Here is a 19,986-nt window from a genome sequence, read left to right on the forward strand (position 1 = left end):
CATTACTGCTCAGCCAAAGTGATGAAACTCTGTATCAATCCAGCCAAAACCACACGCACACACATACACACACACACACACGCACACACACAAGACAAAACAAAAAATTCTGCAAACTTTTTTTTGCAGCTTGTTTGATATTTAGGGTTTTATTACGTTATTCTTGTTTGTGTGGAGTTTGCTTTGCCCTGATTTTGCTTTAATTACTCCGGAGCCGAAACAAGTTCTCATCTGTAGAGTGTCTTCAGACCTTCTAGACGGCCGTCGCTTTTGATTTTGTTTTGCGCCAAACACAGCAGTGGACAGTGAAATAAAAAATTTAATCAGGATAAAAATTGGTTTTCCTACTGAGCTTATGAAATAACTTTCAAAGGACAACTTAAATTGACCGCATTTTGCCACGTTACAACTACAGACTTCAGTGGAGTTTATTGGTGTTTGAAAGGGGGCGTATTATGTGAAATCAATTTTTTTGCACCTTTTACCATGTTATACTGTTATTCCCTCATTAGAAACACACCTGGAGTATTGCTGTGATTCTTTTATGCATGTTTGAGGAATCCTCGAATCTCCCATGGCAACCACTAGGGACACTAAACACTTGATCTCACAAAGCATCACCTAGTGGCACAACGTTCCTCCCCCGGAGTTGCAGTCTCCAAGCCAAGCTTCCCCTGTGACTCTCTCATTCAGCTCCTTCAGACTAGCCAGCAGCAATTAGCAAACACCTGGTGGATCTACAAGTCTGCTGACCTCATTACACAAACTATCTCTCAGTCCAATACTCGTAAAACCAGACGTAAACGGCATCATGGACGAGCGTTGCTGTGGTGATCTGCAGAAGGCGGAGTATCTGTAAGAGCATGTTATCAAATTTCTAAGTTGAATTTCTTTAAAGTCAAGTTTGAACCATACATAGAATTTTATAACAATTGAAAGTAACATACACTGCAAAAACTCATAATTTTACCAAGTATTTTTTGTCTAGTTTCTAGTGCAAATATCTTAGTGCACTTGAAAAAAGAGCAAATTAACTTAGAAGTAACTTTTCAGCAAGCTTGTTTTTAAGCAATAGACCAACACCTGGGTTGTAAAAGAGTGACTGCGTTTTCTACGACTTTGTATTTTCGTATTTTTATGATGTAAAGCACTTTGGACTGCCTTGTTGCTGGAACGTGCTACACAAATAAACTTTATTTATTGATAGATGAAATTGAAAGAAAAACTTTTTTAAAATTATTTTTTATTTTTTGCAGGTAATCTGGAGAGTGTGGGGTGTACTTGTGCTTTAAATTTTTCACAACTTTTTCCCTGACCTGGCTGCTTTGGTTATTGGTCTTCATGACTCTGTACTGAACTCAGGAAGGTTGACCTGACTGTAACTGAGACTGAAGATGTTATTTTTCTTTTAACAAGCAGAAAACATGTCCTTAGTCTGAAAATATTTGTTTGCTTCTCGTCTTTTCTCTTTAACGCTCTTCTAGTCATGATAGAAGAAGGAGACAAAGAGAGGGGAAAGTTCCTGTGTATCTGACTCCAGATAATAAAGAAGTGTTAAACGACTCCATCTGGCTTTACAAGATGCAGTTAAAGAAGGGAAGAAAATGATAAACCATAATGTTCTGCTGCCCGGAGTGAGAGGGCTGAGGTATTACTAGCTCAGGAAGAGAAACTAAAGGGAAGAAAGTGGAGATGATTTTAATTTTTGGCTTTCGATTCTTCTTCCTTTAATTAATTTATAATCTAGATAAAACAAATGGAAGTAAAAAAACTTGAGATGGAGAGAAAACTGCTAAAAGTCACAGAGGCTATTCACTTTTCTGACAGTGGTCAGCACTTACCACTGTCAATACTGACGGGGGTTTTCTGTTAGTTTCTATATGATTTAAATAAGAAAACAATTGAAGCAAAACTTTTAAAAATCTACTTGTTAATACATTCTGACCCTTTGAGATTATGATCTGATTGAAACTTATGGGATAGAAATTTTTAGAGATCTTTACTAAATTTAAAATGTAGCTCTTATAATAGCGCTGCTTTGCATTTAGTGCTTTCTTGATAAAAAAACCAAACAAAATCATTTCTAAGATCCAGTTCTTGTGATAATGTCATTATGAAAGGTCAGGTAGAGAAACAGAGAGCAGTCAGTCAGCTGTACATGTTGCAAACAACCAGTTTTAAATCGGAGCTGAGTCCCTTAGAAACCAACAAAAATAACACATTACATATCATGTGATTTATTGCCTGTAACAGGGCAATATTATGTGTTTTCTAGCCTCATAGTGCCATTTTATAGCAGTGTCAAGTAATTATATCACCTTCGGTTGTTAACAATAAGTTGTATATATCAAATATGACTTAAAAAGAACTTTGACTTTATAATTTAACACCCTGAAATTGGGGATCGGTTTCTTTAAAAACTCCTGCTCTTTCTGAAATTCCACCTTCAGGAAGTCACCACGATATGGCTCCTGTATTAACCCTTCAACAACGTTTTTACAACTGTTTTACTGGGAAGTAGCTCCTATAATGAGTTCAGTAGATGCTCAGTTCCAGCAGGTGGTTGCTAATTGCTGCTGGCTAGTCTGAAGGAGCTGAGTGAGTGAGTCTCAGGAGAGAGATGCTCTGTGAGGCAGAAGCTCAGAAACTTGAAAGCTGCAGCTCTGAGGAGGAGCTGTGCCTCGAAGGCGGGGCTAGGTTCACCCAGGTGTTTTACACAGCTGAATGGTTGCCATGGAAATTAAACTATTTCTCAAACATGCATGAAATAATCAAGGCAACACTCAGAGAATAACAACAGGATGTAAAGCTTAAAAAAGTCGATTTTACATAATACTGCCAGTGAAACTAGTACGTTTTCTTCAAAATTAAGGAATTATTGACTTAAAAAGAAGTCCTGCATCTTGCTAAGAAGTTACTTCTCAGTTAGTTTCCTCTCACTTCAAGTGTATTAGGATATTTCCACTAAAATCTAGACCAAGAATACTTGGTATAAGATCCAGTGTGTTTTTTTTTTGGTGTTGCAATTGAAAAATCAATAAAAACAAATAAACAAACAGAAAAAAACAGATGTGCTTAAATTTAATGTTGGATTTTTGAAAAGTTTTCAGTGTGAGAATGACTCTTAAACACCAGATTAAACGTAATCATCACTTCTGTATGTTGGTAATAATTAGCAGTGGACAGGAAGATGAGCAGCTTTCTTTCTCTGATTATTCTTGGTGGGTTTACCGCCGGCGCTTTCCCAACAGCAGCTTCTTATCGTCTCCATCAATTAGCAGATGCGGTTCTCCGGCGTTAGAGGCAGCCTTCCTGGGTGCTCTCTCACCAACTGTAGATCCCGGGCCCTTGGAGAGCCTCCCCGCTGCTCCGCTTTGATGGGGGGGGGTTTCATTTTTGTATACAGACTTAAGTTATATCCCTTCATTTTAAATTAGACTTTACTTCCCTCTGCCCTCCTTCGCCGCTGATTGATAATCCCGGCTTGTCCAATGCGTGAGAGATCCCTTACCGTAATCTCTGTCCTTTGATCATTAAAAGTTGAAAGGATATAAGGGGGGAAAAGCGGCTGATAAAGTGATTTCTGTGACAGAGGGGTCGATGATATAGCCACGCTTTAAGTCATCCTGTTTGTCTTGGAAGGTTCTGTGCTCTTAATAGTGACGTCCCCTGTGACTGACGCAATAGCTTCGCGGTTGCTGTAACAATGAATGCAGACGATGTTTGACTGTAAACGGTCCTGGGAAGCAAAAAAACAAAAGGAAAAAAAAAAAAAAATCATCAATTAAATGGTCCAAATTGTATCGTCTGATGAAAAGGCAGATGTGGCGCGGTGCAACGCGCGGCCGGGATTTCAACACAATTGCACCGCCGCTGAGGATCTGGTTCTTTATTTATTTATTTTTTTTAGGCCAGCCAGACGCAGAGTTTTTGCATTCTCTCTGTGGCATCTGGCGAAGTTTAAACGTTTGTGGCTCCCAACTTCTTATGAAAAAAGTCACTTCAGTCGGTGCCCGCACCGAAGGAACGGGATCCAATTGGGTTCCGCACAGAAGTCTTTAAGATGAGCCGGATGAAAGCGGTGGCAGAAAAAAGTTTGTGCAGCAAAGCAGCGATTTTTTTTTTCTTCTTTTTTTTCCTCCTCTTTTAGAGTTTTGAAGGGCTGCGGTGTGTGTAGCTGTGTGTGTGTTTGGGTGCACGTCTGCCTGTGTGTGTGGCTCTACCCCCCCCCCCCCCACCCACCACCACCACCACCACCACCACACACACACACACACACCTCCCTTCTTGTCAAGGAGCTCCCCTGAGCTTCCCTCTCTGTGCTTTGGCACTAGAAGTCACCTCCTTTGGTGTTCGGCAGGCAGGTACACAACAGGAGCAGCTCTCTCTCTCTCTGAGCTGTTGAACTTTTCGGGAGGGGAAGAAAGGGGAAGGGGAAGATTAAAAACAGCCCTGTGATGTGGAGTGCCGAGCTGCCTCCTGAGAATTCCTGGCATAATAATTTAAATGATCAAATGATACAGAGGAGACTTGTTAGCTGAGAAACAGCCTCCTAGTTGGCCCCATGGGCCCCGTGCTGCTGCACATGCATTGCAAAACAGCTCCTCTGTTGTGCTAAAGAATCTCCCTCTCTCTCTCTCCCTCTCTCTCTCTCTTTCTCTTTTTTAACCCCCTTTTCAGGAGCATACTTTTTTTTTCTTTCCACACTTTACCTAGGTGTATATTTGGCAGTTAAGCCCCCCTCCCCGTCACATATTTATTGTAATGTTTTCGTCAACTTTGCCATTCATCCGTGCGCCAGAAAGCTCATTAGATTTGATCTTTTTTTTTTCCTGCTTCTTTTTTTTTTTTTTTTGCGCTCACGTGGGTCTGAGCGGCACTCGCGTCATTAGGGTCCAGCCTGTGAGATTTTCAAAGGCAAACTGAGTGAGGAAAACTCCAAGAGTCACTCTTTTGGAAACAAGTCTCTGTGGAATAGTCGGAACTGTGAGGCAGAAAAACTCTGTAATGTGCTTTACAGGCAGCGCATGCCTTAAAACAGCTATTTAGCGTTTTTTTTTTTGAAAAGCAACATTGTATGTCTATTATGTGAGCTTCAGTAGTTCTTTTTGCAGTGATTTGTTTTCTTTTCTTCTTCTTTTTCTGCCACAGATCCGGCTCCTTTGCTGGAGGCCTCCCAGTCCCTGGAGGAAAGGCTGCAGCAGCTTCAGAGTTCGGCCCCAGACAGCGAGGCCCTGGTGCGCGAGATCAGGCACTGGAGGAAACACCTGGAGTGCCTTGAAAAGACAGGTCAGTCCGCAATCATCCCCCATGAAGCCACAATCCCTACACAACACGTCTGCAGAGAGAAGCTGCGGCTCTGAGGTTCTGCCGGAAAATCTGGAAACGTTTGAAAATAGGAAAGGGCTTTTGAAAATGTTCTTCCTTTTTTTTTTTTTTTTTTTTTTTTTTTCAAAAAGTAGCTCTCTGTACGTCTCCAGAGCCCACAGAGGACGGCTCAGCGGCTCCGGCTGCGCCAGAAGAGGCCTCAGAATCCGGCTCTCCGGCCTCACTGATGACCCCGAACAGCACGCCGGCCCCCGAGGCCCCGGGGTCCCCACAGCAGAACCACCAGGACCAAACGGACGATCGACGGTGAGAGTCACAAGCAAAATCCGTTCTTTTCAAAAGTATTTATATCCACTAATTTAACAATATACACTTTTTTGAGATTTGCATGTTATTCCCTCATCAAAAACGTACCAGAAGTGTTGGTTTGATTCTTTCATACGTTTGAGAAATACTTTAATGTTCTGTGGCAACCATTTAGCTGTGAAAAACACCTGGGTGGACCAAGCTTAGTAACTTGGTCCAAGGAGCTGCTAGCTCCTTGAGACTAGCCAGCAGCAATTAGCAAACATCTGCTGGAACTTCACATCTGCTGAACTCATTAAGAGCTACTTCTCGGTGAAACGCTGGTAAAACTTTGTTAAAGGGTTAATAGAGGAGCCATGTTGTGACAACTTCCCGAAGGGGGAGTTTCATAAAGAACAGGAGCTTCTTAAAGAGACAGAGGCCCAATTTCAAGGTGTTATTAAGGAAGTCAAATTTCATTTGAATCATATTTGATATATATTGCATTTTTGCAACAACTAAAACCTGATTTTACTATGAAGTTGTACTATGTGCCTGTAAGACACATAGTACTTGCCCGAAAAATATCTGAAAAGTGTGGTGTGCATGTGTATCCAGTATATCTTAGTCAATACTTTGAAGAAGGTTTTTTGGGGTTTTTTGCTGCAATTAGAGGTGGAAATCTTTTCTTGTTTTTCTCCAGCTTTATTCATCTGGAGAACTGTTACCCAGTCTTTGCAAAATTTCTCTTTTCACAGTTTCTCAATTAGATTTAGGCGTGCACTTTAAGTAGACATGAATATACTTACAATTTTTTTTTTTTTTTTTTAAAGGTTTTTGTTGGCTCTAGTGGCCTTTATTTGAAAGTAGTTTGACAGGAAACAGGGTAATCAGAGAGGGGGAAGGCATGCGGCAAACGTCGCCAGGCCGGGAATCGAACCTACGACCACCGCTACCAGGACTAAGGCCTCAACGTGGGTCATGCTTTGCCCCTGCGCCACCACAGCACCCCAGACATGAATATACTTACAATTTTTTCTGTCAATTTATATAATGTCACAATAAATTTTGTCTCAAGGCACTTTACAAAAAAGTAATTTCAATTCAATCACACATAAATTCCTACTGTTCCTAGTTATCAAAAAGTTCATTAAGTTGTAACAATACGAGATAAAAGTTATAGTGAGACGAGAATAAAGTCATATCACAATAAAATTTAAATACATGAATAAAGTTGTATTACCAGAAAAAAGTTGTAATAATACAGGAGAAAAATCATAATAATACTAGAATAAAGTCATAATGTTATAAGAATAAAGTTGTAATAATATGAGAAAAGTTATAATATGCAAACAAAGTCATATTATTAGAAAATAATATGACTATATTATATTATTCTCATAATAATACAAGAAAAAAGTACTAATGGTACGAGAATTAAGTCATATTACAATAAAGTCTAAATAATACGAGATTAAAATCATAATACCAGAATAAAGTTGCAATGACACAAGCAAAAATTCATATGACAATAAAGTCAAAACAACACGAGACTGAAATCATAATGTCACCTGAATATTGCTGTAATATCAGCAGAGTGGAGTTTTAATTTCACGGCAACACAAACAATTATGAAAAATAAAATAAGGAATGTTGAGCATCTGCTTAATCTTTTAACACGTCAGCATCAAATTGTTATAAGTAGCAGGTTTTTGAAACTATTGAGCAACGACTGAGTTTATTTAGAAGAAAGAAATACTTTCTTGTAAATAAAGTGAGTTGGTCACATCAGAGCTTGATAATTATTAAAGTTTTTCTCTCATTAGGACAACGTTTTCCTAGAAAGTGTACGACTTCTTGCAACATAGTGTCTTTATTGTGTTAATATTACACAAACACACTTTACAAATTTCATTTGTAAAAGATAATTTAAAAAAAAAACGAGCACTTCCTTTTCGCCTTATATTTCTGTGCTACATTGTGTTGGGCTGGCACACAACATTTCCAGTTTAATAAAAAGAAATGAGGAAAATTCCAGTGAAATGTTGATTTTTTTTTTGGCCTTCATAAGCTTTTGCGCGGCGTCAGTCCCCATTCACCGATGCTCATTTTGCTGCAGGATTTTGCGCAACAACAGCAGACCATTAGAAACGATGCAAATCTGCATGCAGAATCTGAGCAGCCTGTCTCTGTAAAACCTACAGTTAGTCAGAGCTGCGTTTCAACCAGCGGCGCTTCCAATGCGGCTCCGAACGCTTCCGATGCCATTTTCACGCCGTCTCTCTTTTTGTTGTGAACTCCGCCGCACATGCCCTCGCTAAGTGGGAGGAGGTTGGCATTTACATTTTTCTTCTTTTTTTTTTTTTTTTTTTTTTCCAGCCCCGAGCCCTTTATTGTAGCTTTAAATGTGTGCCCGTGATGTAGAGAAGGAACTGACAGTTTGTTCTTGTAGGGAGGAGGAGGAGGAGGAGGAGGAGGGCGCTGATGTTAGTTTGGCTGACAGACTATCAGAGGCCGAGGAGAAGATCAAAGTTCTGCATTCATGTAAGTCGTTTAAACACTGGCATGTACTGTAGCTGCTGGATTTAATTTCAGCTTATTAAAAAGACACTTCATTTAGAATTGCAGTATGGTGCCCCCTGCTAAACCCCTCTGCCTCCACCCCCATCCCGCTGGTGCTACTTACATTAATGAATGTTAAAACAGGCTTTATTTTTAAAGGCAGGGGGACTGGATTTCTCACTAGGTAGAGGCATAATCTCATCTGTAAACTCTTTGACTGCTTCACGACTCTTTGTGTCACAGTTTCGCAGGAAAAATGGCCTCAAATCAGACCAGTAAATCAAGCCGTCGTGTTGCTTTAAGGTCAAAGTTTGTGTGTTTTCTAAAAGTTAATATCTCACTTCCTGCGGTTTGTCTCTCCCAGCATTGAACGCTGCGCAGACAGAGCTGCTGGAGCTGCGCTGTAAATACAACCAGGAGATGGCAAACAAGTAAGAATCTCTCATGTTTTCATGTTCTTCCCAAAAAACAAACAAAAAAAAACAAACCCTGCTCTCCCCACATACACACACACACACGCAGGCACACGCCTCCACCTCTTGCAGTCAGGATGCCATGAAATCCCTCCTCCCCTCTCCGGTGTTGAGCATTTTAAGCCTGCGTAGAGTCACGTCTGGCGTGAAGCTGAGGAACGCCGCGGCGAAGGCTGGGAGTGACTCAGCCGCTGACACAGGTCGATTCCGCAGCCTCTGTGTTTGCCTTCTCCGGCAGCTGGGCCCTGACAGCCCTCAAGAAGAATTGCTCCATTTAAAGATTGCTTCAGAAAACACTCTACCTTGTCCCGGTCTTTGAGCGCAATGTATCCACCGCGCGGCCGAAATGAATCTGAGCTCGTATGAAGGATGTCGATAGACATTCAAAGTAAACACTCCTTTGTTTGGGTTTGTGCTCCAGAGCACAGGCGGCCCCGCCGCTAATGGATTTTCTCCCGGGCTTAATCCATGGCGCAATTGAACTGATGTTTCTGGAGTCGCCGCCATCTATTTTGTCGGACCGGACACATTTCCAGTTTGACGCTCGGCCTCGGCGGGCAGCGGGGAAGTTTGAGGGAGGGTCTCCGTAATGCGATTTGTCACACACGCTCTGATCGCGTTCCTATAGGCTGAGAACGATCACACAGTTCCAGTCACTTATCCTGTTCATGACACAGGCCTTTATTATTCTTAATGGCAGCTCCCTCTTTGTCGATGATGACGACTATTTGTCTACCTCACCTTCAGTGACTGAGGTGGCACTTCATATAAAGCGCCTCTCTTAATGCACAAGCTCCTTTTTGACCTGTCACTAGCTGCGTTTCTATTACAAATATTCTGCTAATGTCAAGAAAACACAAATTCACAACTGCGGTGTTGAAATGACAGAAATAAAATTAAAATCACATGTGGGTAAGCTTGTTCATGCAGTAAGTCATTAAAATCATGGCAGTGACAGATGTAAACAGTTACATGACATTATAACTGGCTCTATGCAGCCATAGAGCTAGGATTCATCAGCCATCACAGGCGCCGTCGGCGTCTTATTCAGGAATTGGAGCGACAAGGTCCTTAAACTTGGGAGCAGCTACATATGTGACGATTTCACAGAAGAACTTTGGATTCAACACATACAAATAACACCATTTTTTCCCCCTCCATAACCAAACACAGACATAAAAGTGGGAGTAAAAATGTATTTTTACATGACTGGGCGTTAGCAAAAAGTCCTAAATACCAGTGGGACACTGACTAAACTGCATGAAAATCATCACGTATGGGAGAGTTTGGTTTGGTTTGGTTTGAAAACAAAACCAAACTAGGTTTGCATTCTGTACGAGTCTAAAATGAAATAATGTATGTTGAGCTGAGCAGTGTAAAAAGATGATTGGTAAGTCAGGTGTAGAAGGTTGTAGTTACATATTACAGCATCATCTGCAAAAGGTGTCACGCTTGTGATTAGTTATCATTAGGTCGTTTACCTGAAAGTGTAAATAAAGTTTCATTTGATAACATTTGAAAAGCAAACATTGAGAGCGTTAAGAGGAAAATTGCACACGTCTACAAAATGCAAGTACGTGTAATTTTTTTTTCCTTTTTGTTAAACGTTTACTGAACCAGGAAGTCACCTTTGAGATTCCCAATCCCTAAAAGGTTAGTTTATCATTCCTGTGGTAGACTCCTTTAGTCGAAACTGAATTCCTCTGAACGTTCACGGTTCCAGGTGCAAAGCTTGTTCTGTTTTCCCCAAACAATGCATGAAAACACTAAAAACGGGGATTTCCTTTGAGGTTTGACATCTCCTGAGGCAGGAACGTCTATTGTCGAGCGTTAGACTTTCCTCCCGGAGGTTTAGCGAACGCCGACTCTTTAATCCACTTGTTCTGCCGTGTTTGTGTGTGTTCCAGGAAAGCCGAAGTCGACGCCATCGTGGCGAATCTGGAGAAAGCGAACCAGGTGAGTACAGTCTGTCTGTGTACTGTTCCCCTGATTGAGAAGCTTCTTCGTTAAGGTAATCACTCCTGTAATCAAGCCCCAGCTTTAATTAGACACCCTCAGCCCCCTCACCCCATTCACGCCGCCTCCCCCTCCCCTGAGTGTGTGATTAGTGAGCATAAACTGGAGGCCCAGTTGGTGGGCACACCATGGCAGAGAACGGGAGACCTGCGAGTAGCGATTGACGCCACACAGCTGAACACTGGGGTTCTGGGTTATCTCATTCCCTTGATTACTTCCCATCCCGGCGATACTTCTTTCTTTTTCTCCTCTCCCTTATTCTCTCTCTTTCTCTCTCTGCTGCTTTCTCTGCCAGCAGCTCCCAGATAAATGTTCTCAAAATGAATCATTAATTAGCAGGCCGGGTGTGACAGAGCAGGTAAACAGTTTGGGGAATAAAGTGGGCTGACTAAACAGCCCCCTCAGCAGAATAAACCCGTGGCTGCACCCGCCTGCTCCGGCCCCGCGCGCGCTCCCTGTCCTCAGCCGGCTCTGAATCCCCATGTTTTTGATTTATGTGTCTCCGCTCGCCTTGATCATGTCATTAGCCAATTGATGTGGCAGGCGTGTAAAAACGGGCGATGCCGTTTCTGTACGCAGAGAGCAGAAATGGCTCAGAGGGAAGTGGAGCGGCTAAAGGAGCAGCTAGCCAGCGGGCCGGCCACAGTGGCAGGGAGCTGCCATCCAGCAGAGGGCGCCACCAGGGTAAGCGTGGCGTGAAAAGGTTTAATGCTGTATATTTTCAGCTCAGCTACTTTTATTGACAGATATAGCTGCGGGTTGTTTTAATGCTTAAAGAATCAAAATACTTCAAGAGTAATAAAACCCAAACACACATTCATCTTTTATATGCCCCATAATGCAGCAAAAAAAAAAATCTACAGAGAACTGGTCCTGCTGTCAGAAAACATCTTTTAGTTTCATGCCTTTATAGTTTAATGTGATTGCTGTGTTCACTAGTTTGAATACATGACATGCAGCTTATTTTAAAGTCGCACTTTACCCCATTTTATTAAGAATCCATATCTTCGATCAATAAGACATAAGGTGTGCTACATCTATAAGTGCAAATTCTTCTAATTCTTATAAAAATCTTCATAAATAGAGCAAATATTCCTGTTTTTGTAATTATTTTAATCATGGGTGTTCTGATGAGAGTTTTCTGGACCCAAACAGTCCCCTCCAGGATTTTCTAACTATTTTTTGTGATTCAAGTCAGACTTTGTGGAGCTACTTTAGAAATATTTGCGATGAACTTTGTGATTTTTGTTTATCATTAAATACCTTCCAAAATCTACGCATACAACCAAAAAGCAAGCAGACTGGACACAAACATTTTTATTCTTCAATTTTTGTTACTCGCCATATCGATCCCAGACTTTAACTTGACATCAAGGCTGAGGAAAGAAAGAAAGTTACAGAGAAAGTTGTAATGTTATGAGAACTCCAATGTGAGAAATCCATCTTATAACTGGGTAAGAAGAGGAATGTTGAGCATCTTGTGACTTTACACATCAGCAGCAGGACACACCACTGCAGTGATGTTATGCCTTTATTCATTACATATTAGGACTTTATTCTCATAATTTTATTTATTAGTTTATTAGCCTGGTCCTAGTATTCAGAATACCTTTTTTGGAATAGCTTTATCATTGTCATAAATTTTTCTTATTCAACACACACAGCTTCTTCCATTATTTCCCGTCTTGCTAGCGATGTCATGTGCAGTTTGATTTAGCGCCAGGCTAACATTAGCACGTTTCCTCTCTGTTTTGATATGACTTGTTGATAAGTCGACTTGGAATGTTTTCCCAGTTAATCGTGCCACAAAGTGTGGAAAAAGTTATTTTACTGCTTCATAAACGAAGCGCTATGTTTTGAGCATTCCTGAATTTAAAAGTTAACGTTCCTGATGCTCTCTGCACATTTTCACAATAAAGACATGTCTAGTTACATTTTTTCAGTTAGCCTACATCAGTTACCTAAAATTTAGACCAAGACTTGGACTTTATTCCTCAGATGCACCTGAAGAAGCCAGCAGTACTTTCTGTTATTCAGCTTATTTGTTTCCTCAAATGAGACTTGAAGTCTGTTGTCTTTGTCATGATGCCTACAAAGGACAAGAAGGAGAAGAGCGAGCTGCTGTCAGCCCAGGTGGAGGCCGCCTTGCTGGCCAAAGATCGCGAAATCCTTCGGCTTCTTGAAAACATTCAGCGGCTGCAGTTCACACTGCAGGACGTCCAAGAGACTTCGTCCAACCAGATCCTGGAGCTGGAGCGCCAGCTGGCGTACAAGACGGAGGCTATCGAGGTGAGACGCGACAGAACACAGCGCACACAGTTTTGTTGAAAATAACCAGTCGCTTCTTATTATAAATATATATTTTTTTGCGACTCAGAGATTAGAGGCTAAACTGCAGTCACAGATGGACTACGAGGAGATTAAAACTGAGCTCAGGTAAAAAATAAATAAATAAATAGTGGTATCTGTCCCATATAGATCCAATTAAAATCAATTTTCTCCGTCTGTAGCATCCTAAAGGTTATGAAACTGGCTTCGGCAAACGGCAGCTCGTCCCAGGTATGGAAGCTCCGGCTCACACAGCACTTTGCATATTAAAAATCCCCCATTTACAAAATGAGATGCCTGCTTTCTTCTTAATCATCTGTTAGTGTTTGGGAAGAGAAAATAGCCACTGCAGAGCTATTGAACGCTTCATTGATCCATCACCCATTATAAGGATATCGACAGCCACTGCTATTGATTAATCAGAAATTAACAAGGTTGGTGTGTGTGTGTGTGTTTATAGGATTCTGCCAAGGCTGCAGAGGCTCTTTTGTTAGATAAAGATGTCTTTCTTCCATCTCACAAGTACACGGGAGATAAAACCCGACTATTGCACAGTAATGGTAAGCTTCACTTCCTGTCTGCTGCTAGAGTTCAGTGCTGTGAAAACATTACATATCCTCTTACAGATTTCTTCTTTCTGCACTTTTGTCACACTTTATATGTTTCAAACATGTAAAAAGAAAAGCAATATATTGAAGCAAAGATAATCTGATTAGTGGGCGACATTATTAGCGCTGTCAATCAACCTGGCGTACACACAACTCACATCCTCCTCCTTGTTCTTTGCTTTGCTACAGCTGGTTCACAACAGCAGTGCCAGCAGTGAATGCTAAAGCTAGTTAGCATAGCCACCGATAACCATGGATAAACAGTTTTTCTGTAACGTTAGCTTCTTTCTCCACCAGGTCGGGATTCTCTTGTTAGAGATTTTTAATCTTAATGGGAGTTTTCAGGTGAAATGAAGCTTAATGAAATAATGAATAACCATTAGCACCTTGAGCAGCTCATACACAAGCTTGATTGACAGTCCTAAAACCCTCCTCCCGTACCTGATTGGTTGTTTTTGACTGGGAGTGGTGTGTTTCTGCAGATGGCAGTAGAACCACAGGGAAAAGACAGAGGAACTCCATTTTTCACAGATTATTTGTCTAAAGTTATGCTGTTGCGACACAGTGACAATTGTACGGAAAAAAAAACGTGTTGTTTATAAAAGTTACAAACTACAACTTTAATGAAAGACGGAAATCATTTGAAAACTGCTTTTCTATTTCCTGAGGTTTCTTGGCCTGCTGCCTTTTATCGAGTTTAGTGCAGAACATTGTGGACATTTGAGAACTTTGACACCATCTTAAAACTTAAAAAAAAAAAGAAAAGAAGAGAAGAGGTGTTCAGGCTCAGCTGATTCTGGTGTCAGTTTTTAGAATAAATTTCTGCAAGATGTAGTTTGAATCTGCCAGGCGAGAAGGAAGGTCATTGATATTCCTTACCACCTGTTATCACATCGAGAGCAACGAGAGTCTGTTTTTCCTCTGATCAGACGATGACCGCTCGGACAACACAGGGAAGGAGGCGAGCAGGCCGCCCGGCTCCCATTCCTCCTCCTCCCAGGCGGAGAGCCGTGCCTCCCCCAGCCCTGGCCCCCCCACCCTGAACGGGTCGTCCTCGGGCCACGACCTCCCCCGTCCCTTCTCGGCGTCGCCGTGCTCCGGAGACAGGATGTCAGGAGACCACATCCTCCACAAGCAGCTCCTCTCCCCACACTTCAAGAAGGAAGGCATCATGGCTTTCCCCACCGCCCTCTATGCAGCGAAGGTCGCGCTCATGTCGGCCTCGCAAGGGTCCGCGGGCGCCGGCAGTATGGACGCCGGCCTGCCCAGCGACCAATCGGAAAGCGGCAGCTCAACGGCAGGCGACGAGGACCAGCTGGACACGGCGGAGATCGCCTTCCAGGTGAAAGAGCAGCTGTTGAAGCACAACATCGGCCAGCGAGTGTTTGGCCACTATGTGCTGGGCCTGTCCCAGGGGTCGGTCAGCGAAATCCTGGCCAGACCCAAACCCTGGAGGAAGTTGACCGTGAAAGGCAAAGAACCTTTTATCAAAATGAAACAGTTCCTCTCTGATGAGCAGAACATCCTGGCTCTGAGGACCATCCAGGTCCGGCAGAGAGGTGAGTGGAAAACATTGTGGCGGGAGCTTCTGTTCAGATATACTCTGTTTGGCTGCAGTTGACACTAAATGCCTCTTGTAATAACTTGTGCTTTGTACTTTTCAGAGATATTCTTATTGTTATATATGCGTGTATTGTTTGTCGCTATGGTTTCTCAGTTCTGTGGGGTTTTTTTAGATTTTTTTTCTCTCTTCATGGAGGTGTATATGCAGACTTCGATGGTGTTATCGTGTGCTATCACCTCATCCTTCTTTCTCTCTTTTACTCTAATCTCTTTCTTTCTCTTTAAACCTTTTCTCGGAACTTTCTCCGTTTCTTTTCTCCTTTTCTTTTCCATCTCCATGTCCTTTGTATTTGAAATAAATCCAAAGCAATTTCCAATAAAATGTTGTTAAAGTTCAAGTGGAGCATCATGGCAAAAGATGTAATGCTCAACTTGTTAAAGTAAATCTGTTGAGCCACAATATCTGCGTTTACATCACAAATGTTCACTAAAGTCAAAAAAATTTAATTGTGTAATTGAAGTGTTTCCTTTAAATACAAAACGCAATTAAAATCACATGAGAATAAGTTTGTTCACGAGTAAGACTTTTAAAAACATGTCACTCCCTGATCCTTCAACTACTTCCTGTCGTCTTCTTTGTAGTTTGTGCCAGTGGCAACATCTTGGTGTTCATCGTGTGACTGGTGTGATGCTAAAGAAGTGCTTGTGTTGCAATTTTTACTAAATAAGCCCATTTTGACATGGCAAAAACAAAGAGAAAGAAAATTCATCCAAGAACAAAAACTTTTATCAAAAAACTTGAGTTTTTTCCAAATTGGCCCATTTCAATTAAGGAGATTTATTTTACAAATGTCCAATTGTGCAAATATAGTCAATAGAAAGGCAGACATTCCTAGACAGGACACACATAAAAACAATTGTATAACTAGAAAACATGCAATGCCTTGTGAAAGTACTCCCATGCCTTATTTCTGTGTATTGTGCCATTCTTGGTGCTGGTGCCTATCTCCAGCAGCCATTAGGCGAGAGGCAGGCTAAACCCTGGACTGGTCACCAGTCCATAGCAGGATCACACACACAATTTATATATAAAAAAAAAGACCAAATAATGATGTTTTTTGACTGCTGGAGGAAGCCGGAGTACCAGGAGGGAATCATTTAATTTCCTTCCACTTCAAAGTTGAGCACCACTTTGTGTTAAGTAAACACATAGCATTAATCTAAAACATTATAGATTGTGATGTGACAAAATGTAAAAACACAGAAAGGGTATGAAAACTTTTGTAAGACACGAAAAAATTCATTTTCTACCACAAATGACCCAAGCAATCAAAGGTGTTTGAAAACATCTCTTTAATCTTTTTTTTTAGAGAATTTTGAGCCTAACAACCTAGTAGTTGTTTTTTTTTTCATACAGATGTGATATTTCTCCTGGACCTGTGTACGCCTTAATCCACCTGGACCACATCCTTGACTTCGTCACAACTTCCTCTGGCATGTTTATAGTGTTACTTCTAAACTTTGTTTTCTCCCTAGATTTACAGCGTTTGAAAGTTGAGCTTCCCGTATACTGCAACCTCAGACAGCACGCGCTCAAAGGCAGCCATTGATCTACCAGTCAAAAGCAAAGCCTTGGAACTGCTCTCTGATCAGCCATCCCACTCACCCCCAACCTCCTCTCTCTCTCTCCTTCTCTCTCTTTCTGTTACCCTCTGTGGCAGGGAGCATCACTCCACGCATCCGAACTCCTGAAACTGGGTCAGATGACGCCATTAGAAATATCTTGGAGCAGGCCAAGAAGGAGATCCAGTCACAGAGGGGCGGTAAGGATAAAGGCTACGAGCCACGAGTCACAGTTGACAGCTAAATTGATTGGGTTTTATTTTTAAATTGACTGACTTTCTTATCTATTTTGATCACTGCTTTAAAGCTGCAGTATGTAACTGTTAGATAAATATATATTTTTCCATATTTATTACATCTCTCCCTGTGTTGTGTCAGTTTAGTATGAGACAGATAATCTGTGAAAAAAATTGAGCTTCTCCACCTCCTCCATGAGCTGCTAATGCTGTCTGAAAAAATGCACAGTTCCCAGTCAAAAACAACCAATCAGAGCCAGGAGGAGGGGCTTAGCGCTATCAATCAACCTCTTGTACGCTGCGTAGTGTGCTACTGGTAGAAAAAACATCTTACCGTTACAGAAAAACCGTTTGTTCGCTGCCATTGGTAACTGAGCTACCTAGCCTTAGCATTCATGGCAGACTATGTTGTGGTGAACCAGCACCACCACAGGCCTTAAAGTGATTAACAGCTCTAAGGCCCTCCCCCTGTCTCTGATTGGCTGTTTCTGAGTGGTGCAAATCTCCAATTGGTACTTAATTATAGTTCAGTTTTTTCACAGATTATCTGTCTTATTATGATCATTTTAGCAACCATATAAAAACAATAAAAAGTTACATAGTGCATCTGTAATGGATCTGAGTTGTAGTGGTCATTTAGAATGTGTGTTTTTTTTATTCATCAATTTCTGCATACAAACAAATATTACATACAAGCAAACAGAGGTACTGACCTACAAAATAACCAATGACACATAAGAAAAAACAACAAAAAGGGAACAAATTAAAATGGATAAGACAAAAAACAAAACACAAAACATTACCAAGTGGTGTCACAACAAACATGGAGTTGTTTTTTTCTTGTTTAGGTGATGGGAAGTCGTCTCTGAGCAGCTCATCTGGCCGAAGCAGCAACGGAGCAGGCAGCAGCTCTGATGAAACCATAAAGAACATCCTTGAGCAGGCCAGGAGGGAGATGGAGGCCCAGCAGCAGGCGCTCATGGAGATGGAGGCCTGCGGAAGGTCGTCCGCCGCCAGCTCTGGGGTCCAGGTGGAGCGCCTGGGGCCCCCAGAGCGCTCCAGAGTCCTCCCATTGCCCATCTCCATCAAACAGGAGGACGGGGGATGCATCGCCGTGTGCATGGCCAACTCCATCAGCAGCCCCCAGACGCCGCTCAGCGTCCTCTCCCCGGCCGCTTTCGTTCAGAACATCATCCGCAAAGTCAAGTCGGAGATCGGCGAAGCTGGCACTTACTTCGATCAGCACTGGTCTCAGGAGCGGGGAGCCATGATACTGAGCGGCGGAGGCTCCTCTCGGCCCTTTAGTTCCGTCTCTCCCTCCTTGTCTTCCTCCTCCTCCGGGCCCCCCACGCTGTCCCGCACCTGGCCCCGCCTGGAGAACGGCGACGGCCTCGCCAACAGTGAGGAGGTGTCCAACGCGGACGACGAGCTGGGCCTGGGCCGGCCCGTGGAGGTGAAGGTGGAGTCGGACACCTCGGTGAGCGGCGAGTCCCCTGGACCCAGTCCGGGCCGTCTGTCTTACTACCCGGCATACATCCCGCGTGCCCTGAAGCCCACCGTGCCCCCCCTGACGCCGGAGCAGTACGAGATGTACATGTACCGAGAGGTGGACACCCTGGAGCTGACCAGGCAGGTGAAGGAGAAGCTGGCGAAGAACGGCATCTGTCAGCGGATCTTTGGAGAAAAGGTGCAAAGTTCATCATTAACATCTGTTAGTCCTCAAAGAACAATGAAAACTTTCTGTATGCAGGCATCTATTCTTGCCACAATAAATTTTGCTGGACGATAAATTTTCCCAGTATTTATTGCGATAAATGATAATGTTGTTACTTTGAGACAATTTTCAATTAATAATCATAGTAGCATAACTGTGCAAGCACACCTTTTTAGACCTGTCACAATAACAAATTTTACCAGACAATAAATGTTCCCAGGTATTATTATGATAAACCATCATGTTGTTTTGAGACCATTTTCGCCTTTTCAAAGACTAATAAACTTTTGTTTTGTACAGAACAAGCCACGCTGGAACTGGAAGACATTTTAATAAAAAACAATACATAAAAAGGAAATAAAAACCTACACACATCTGAAACCATAAATCAAATGGATTATGGAGTCTCTAAAAAATATTGCCCTTCAAAAAATGTATATATTTTTTTGTCTGAAAAGTTACTAGATATAGTGACAAAGATGCTAAGTTGGCAACTGACTGTTGTTAACGCACAGACGTGACCTGGTGAGTGAGTCTATCGCTCAGTCCTCTCAGACCAGAGCTAAAGGGGACAGTGGCTGATATTCAGACCGTTGAACATGTAAATATCAGCCAGTCTCCCAAAATTAAGGAAATTATGGCATATTTATTGGCGCACCAACAAACCCAATCACACGCAACTGATGACTGCCATGAGCTATGATACACGTTTCATTTCATCTCAGTTGTGATGCTATTACTTTGTAATTAAAGGTATAATTTGTGATTTTTGAGGTTAAGTTACTGGCAGGTAAGTTAATATCTTACGTCCATTGAATAACTATTTTGGTTTCTTCATTTAGCATCAATCTAAAACAAGTTTGTCCAAGAAGTTGAAGCGAAACCAGAGTGAAGCTTTGCTGTCATGAATCAACTCACAAAACCACTGCAGTGATTAGCTTTAACACTGTTTAACGGACCTTTACATCAGCGTTAAATTTGCACTTATTTAAAAGTGGATGATCATTTTATGTTAGGCAAACTTGAAACGTGTGCCTCAGAAGGGAACATGTAGAGTTTCTGTTTAACTCTGTTGTGAAAGTGGTACAAAAAGCAAAATATTACAGTAGTTTAATCAGACGACATGTCGGAGATTTTCACACTGCCACATTCATCAGACAGTTACTCTGACCAAACACTTGATATCTTTTGTTCTCAGTGGCGGCTCACCACCTCCAACCTATTTTTGTGTAAATAATCTTTGACTTTTA

At 41.9% G+C, this 19,986-nt stretch overlaps 1 protein-coding gene across 4 annotated transcripts in view; it reads left to right on the forward strand.

Annotated features, from left to right (window-relative positions):
* cux2 (cut like homeobox 2) overlaps positions 1 to 19,986 on the forward strand; it is a 131,128-nt gene that overhangs the window by 100,852 nt on the left and 10,290 nt on the right. For 2 of the 4 annotated variants that reach the window (XM_023342649.1, XM_023342652.1), the window contains exons 5-17: positions 5,152 to 5,289; positions 5,460 to 5,634; positions 8,066 to 8,157; positions 8,540 to 8,606; positions 10,556 to 10,604; positions 11,244 to 11,348; positions 12,762 to 12,953; positions 13,042 to 13,100; positions 13,175 to 13,223; positions 13,453 to 13,552; positions 14,530 to 15,159; positions 16,885 to 16,986; positions 17,871 to 18,709. In XM_023342649.1, coding sequence (XP_023198417.1) covers positions 5,152 to 5,289; positions 5,460 to 5,634; positions 8,066 to 8,157; positions 8,540 to 8,606; positions 10,556 to 10,604; positions 11,244 to 11,348; positions 12,762 to 12,953; positions 13,042 to 13,100; positions 13,175 to 13,223; positions 13,453 to 13,552; positions 14,530 to 15,159; positions 16,885 to 16,986; positions 17,871 to 18,709 — 2,597 coding nt within the window. The remainder of the gene's footprint in view (positions 1 to 5,151; positions 5,290 to 5,459; positions 5,635 to 8,065; positions 8,158 to 8,539; positions 8,607 to 10,555; positions 10,605 to 11,243; positions 11,349 to 12,761; positions 12,954 to 13,041; positions 13,101 to 13,174; positions 13,224 to 13,452; positions 13,553 to 14,529; positions 15,160 to 16,884; positions 16,987 to 17,870; positions 18,710 to 19,986) is intronic. The other 2 variants (XM_023342650.1, XM_023342651.1) reach the window with 2 other exon arrangements.

The sequence above is a fragment of the Xiphophorus maculatus genome, chromosome 11 (genome assembly GCF_002775205.1).
Source record: "Xiphophorus maculatus strain JP 163 A chromosome 11, X_maculatus-5.0-male, whole genome shotgun sequence".
Classification (NCBI taxonomy): Eukaryota; Metazoa; Chordata; class Actinopteri; order Cyprinodontiformes; family Poeciliidae; genus Xiphophorus; species Xiphophorus maculatus.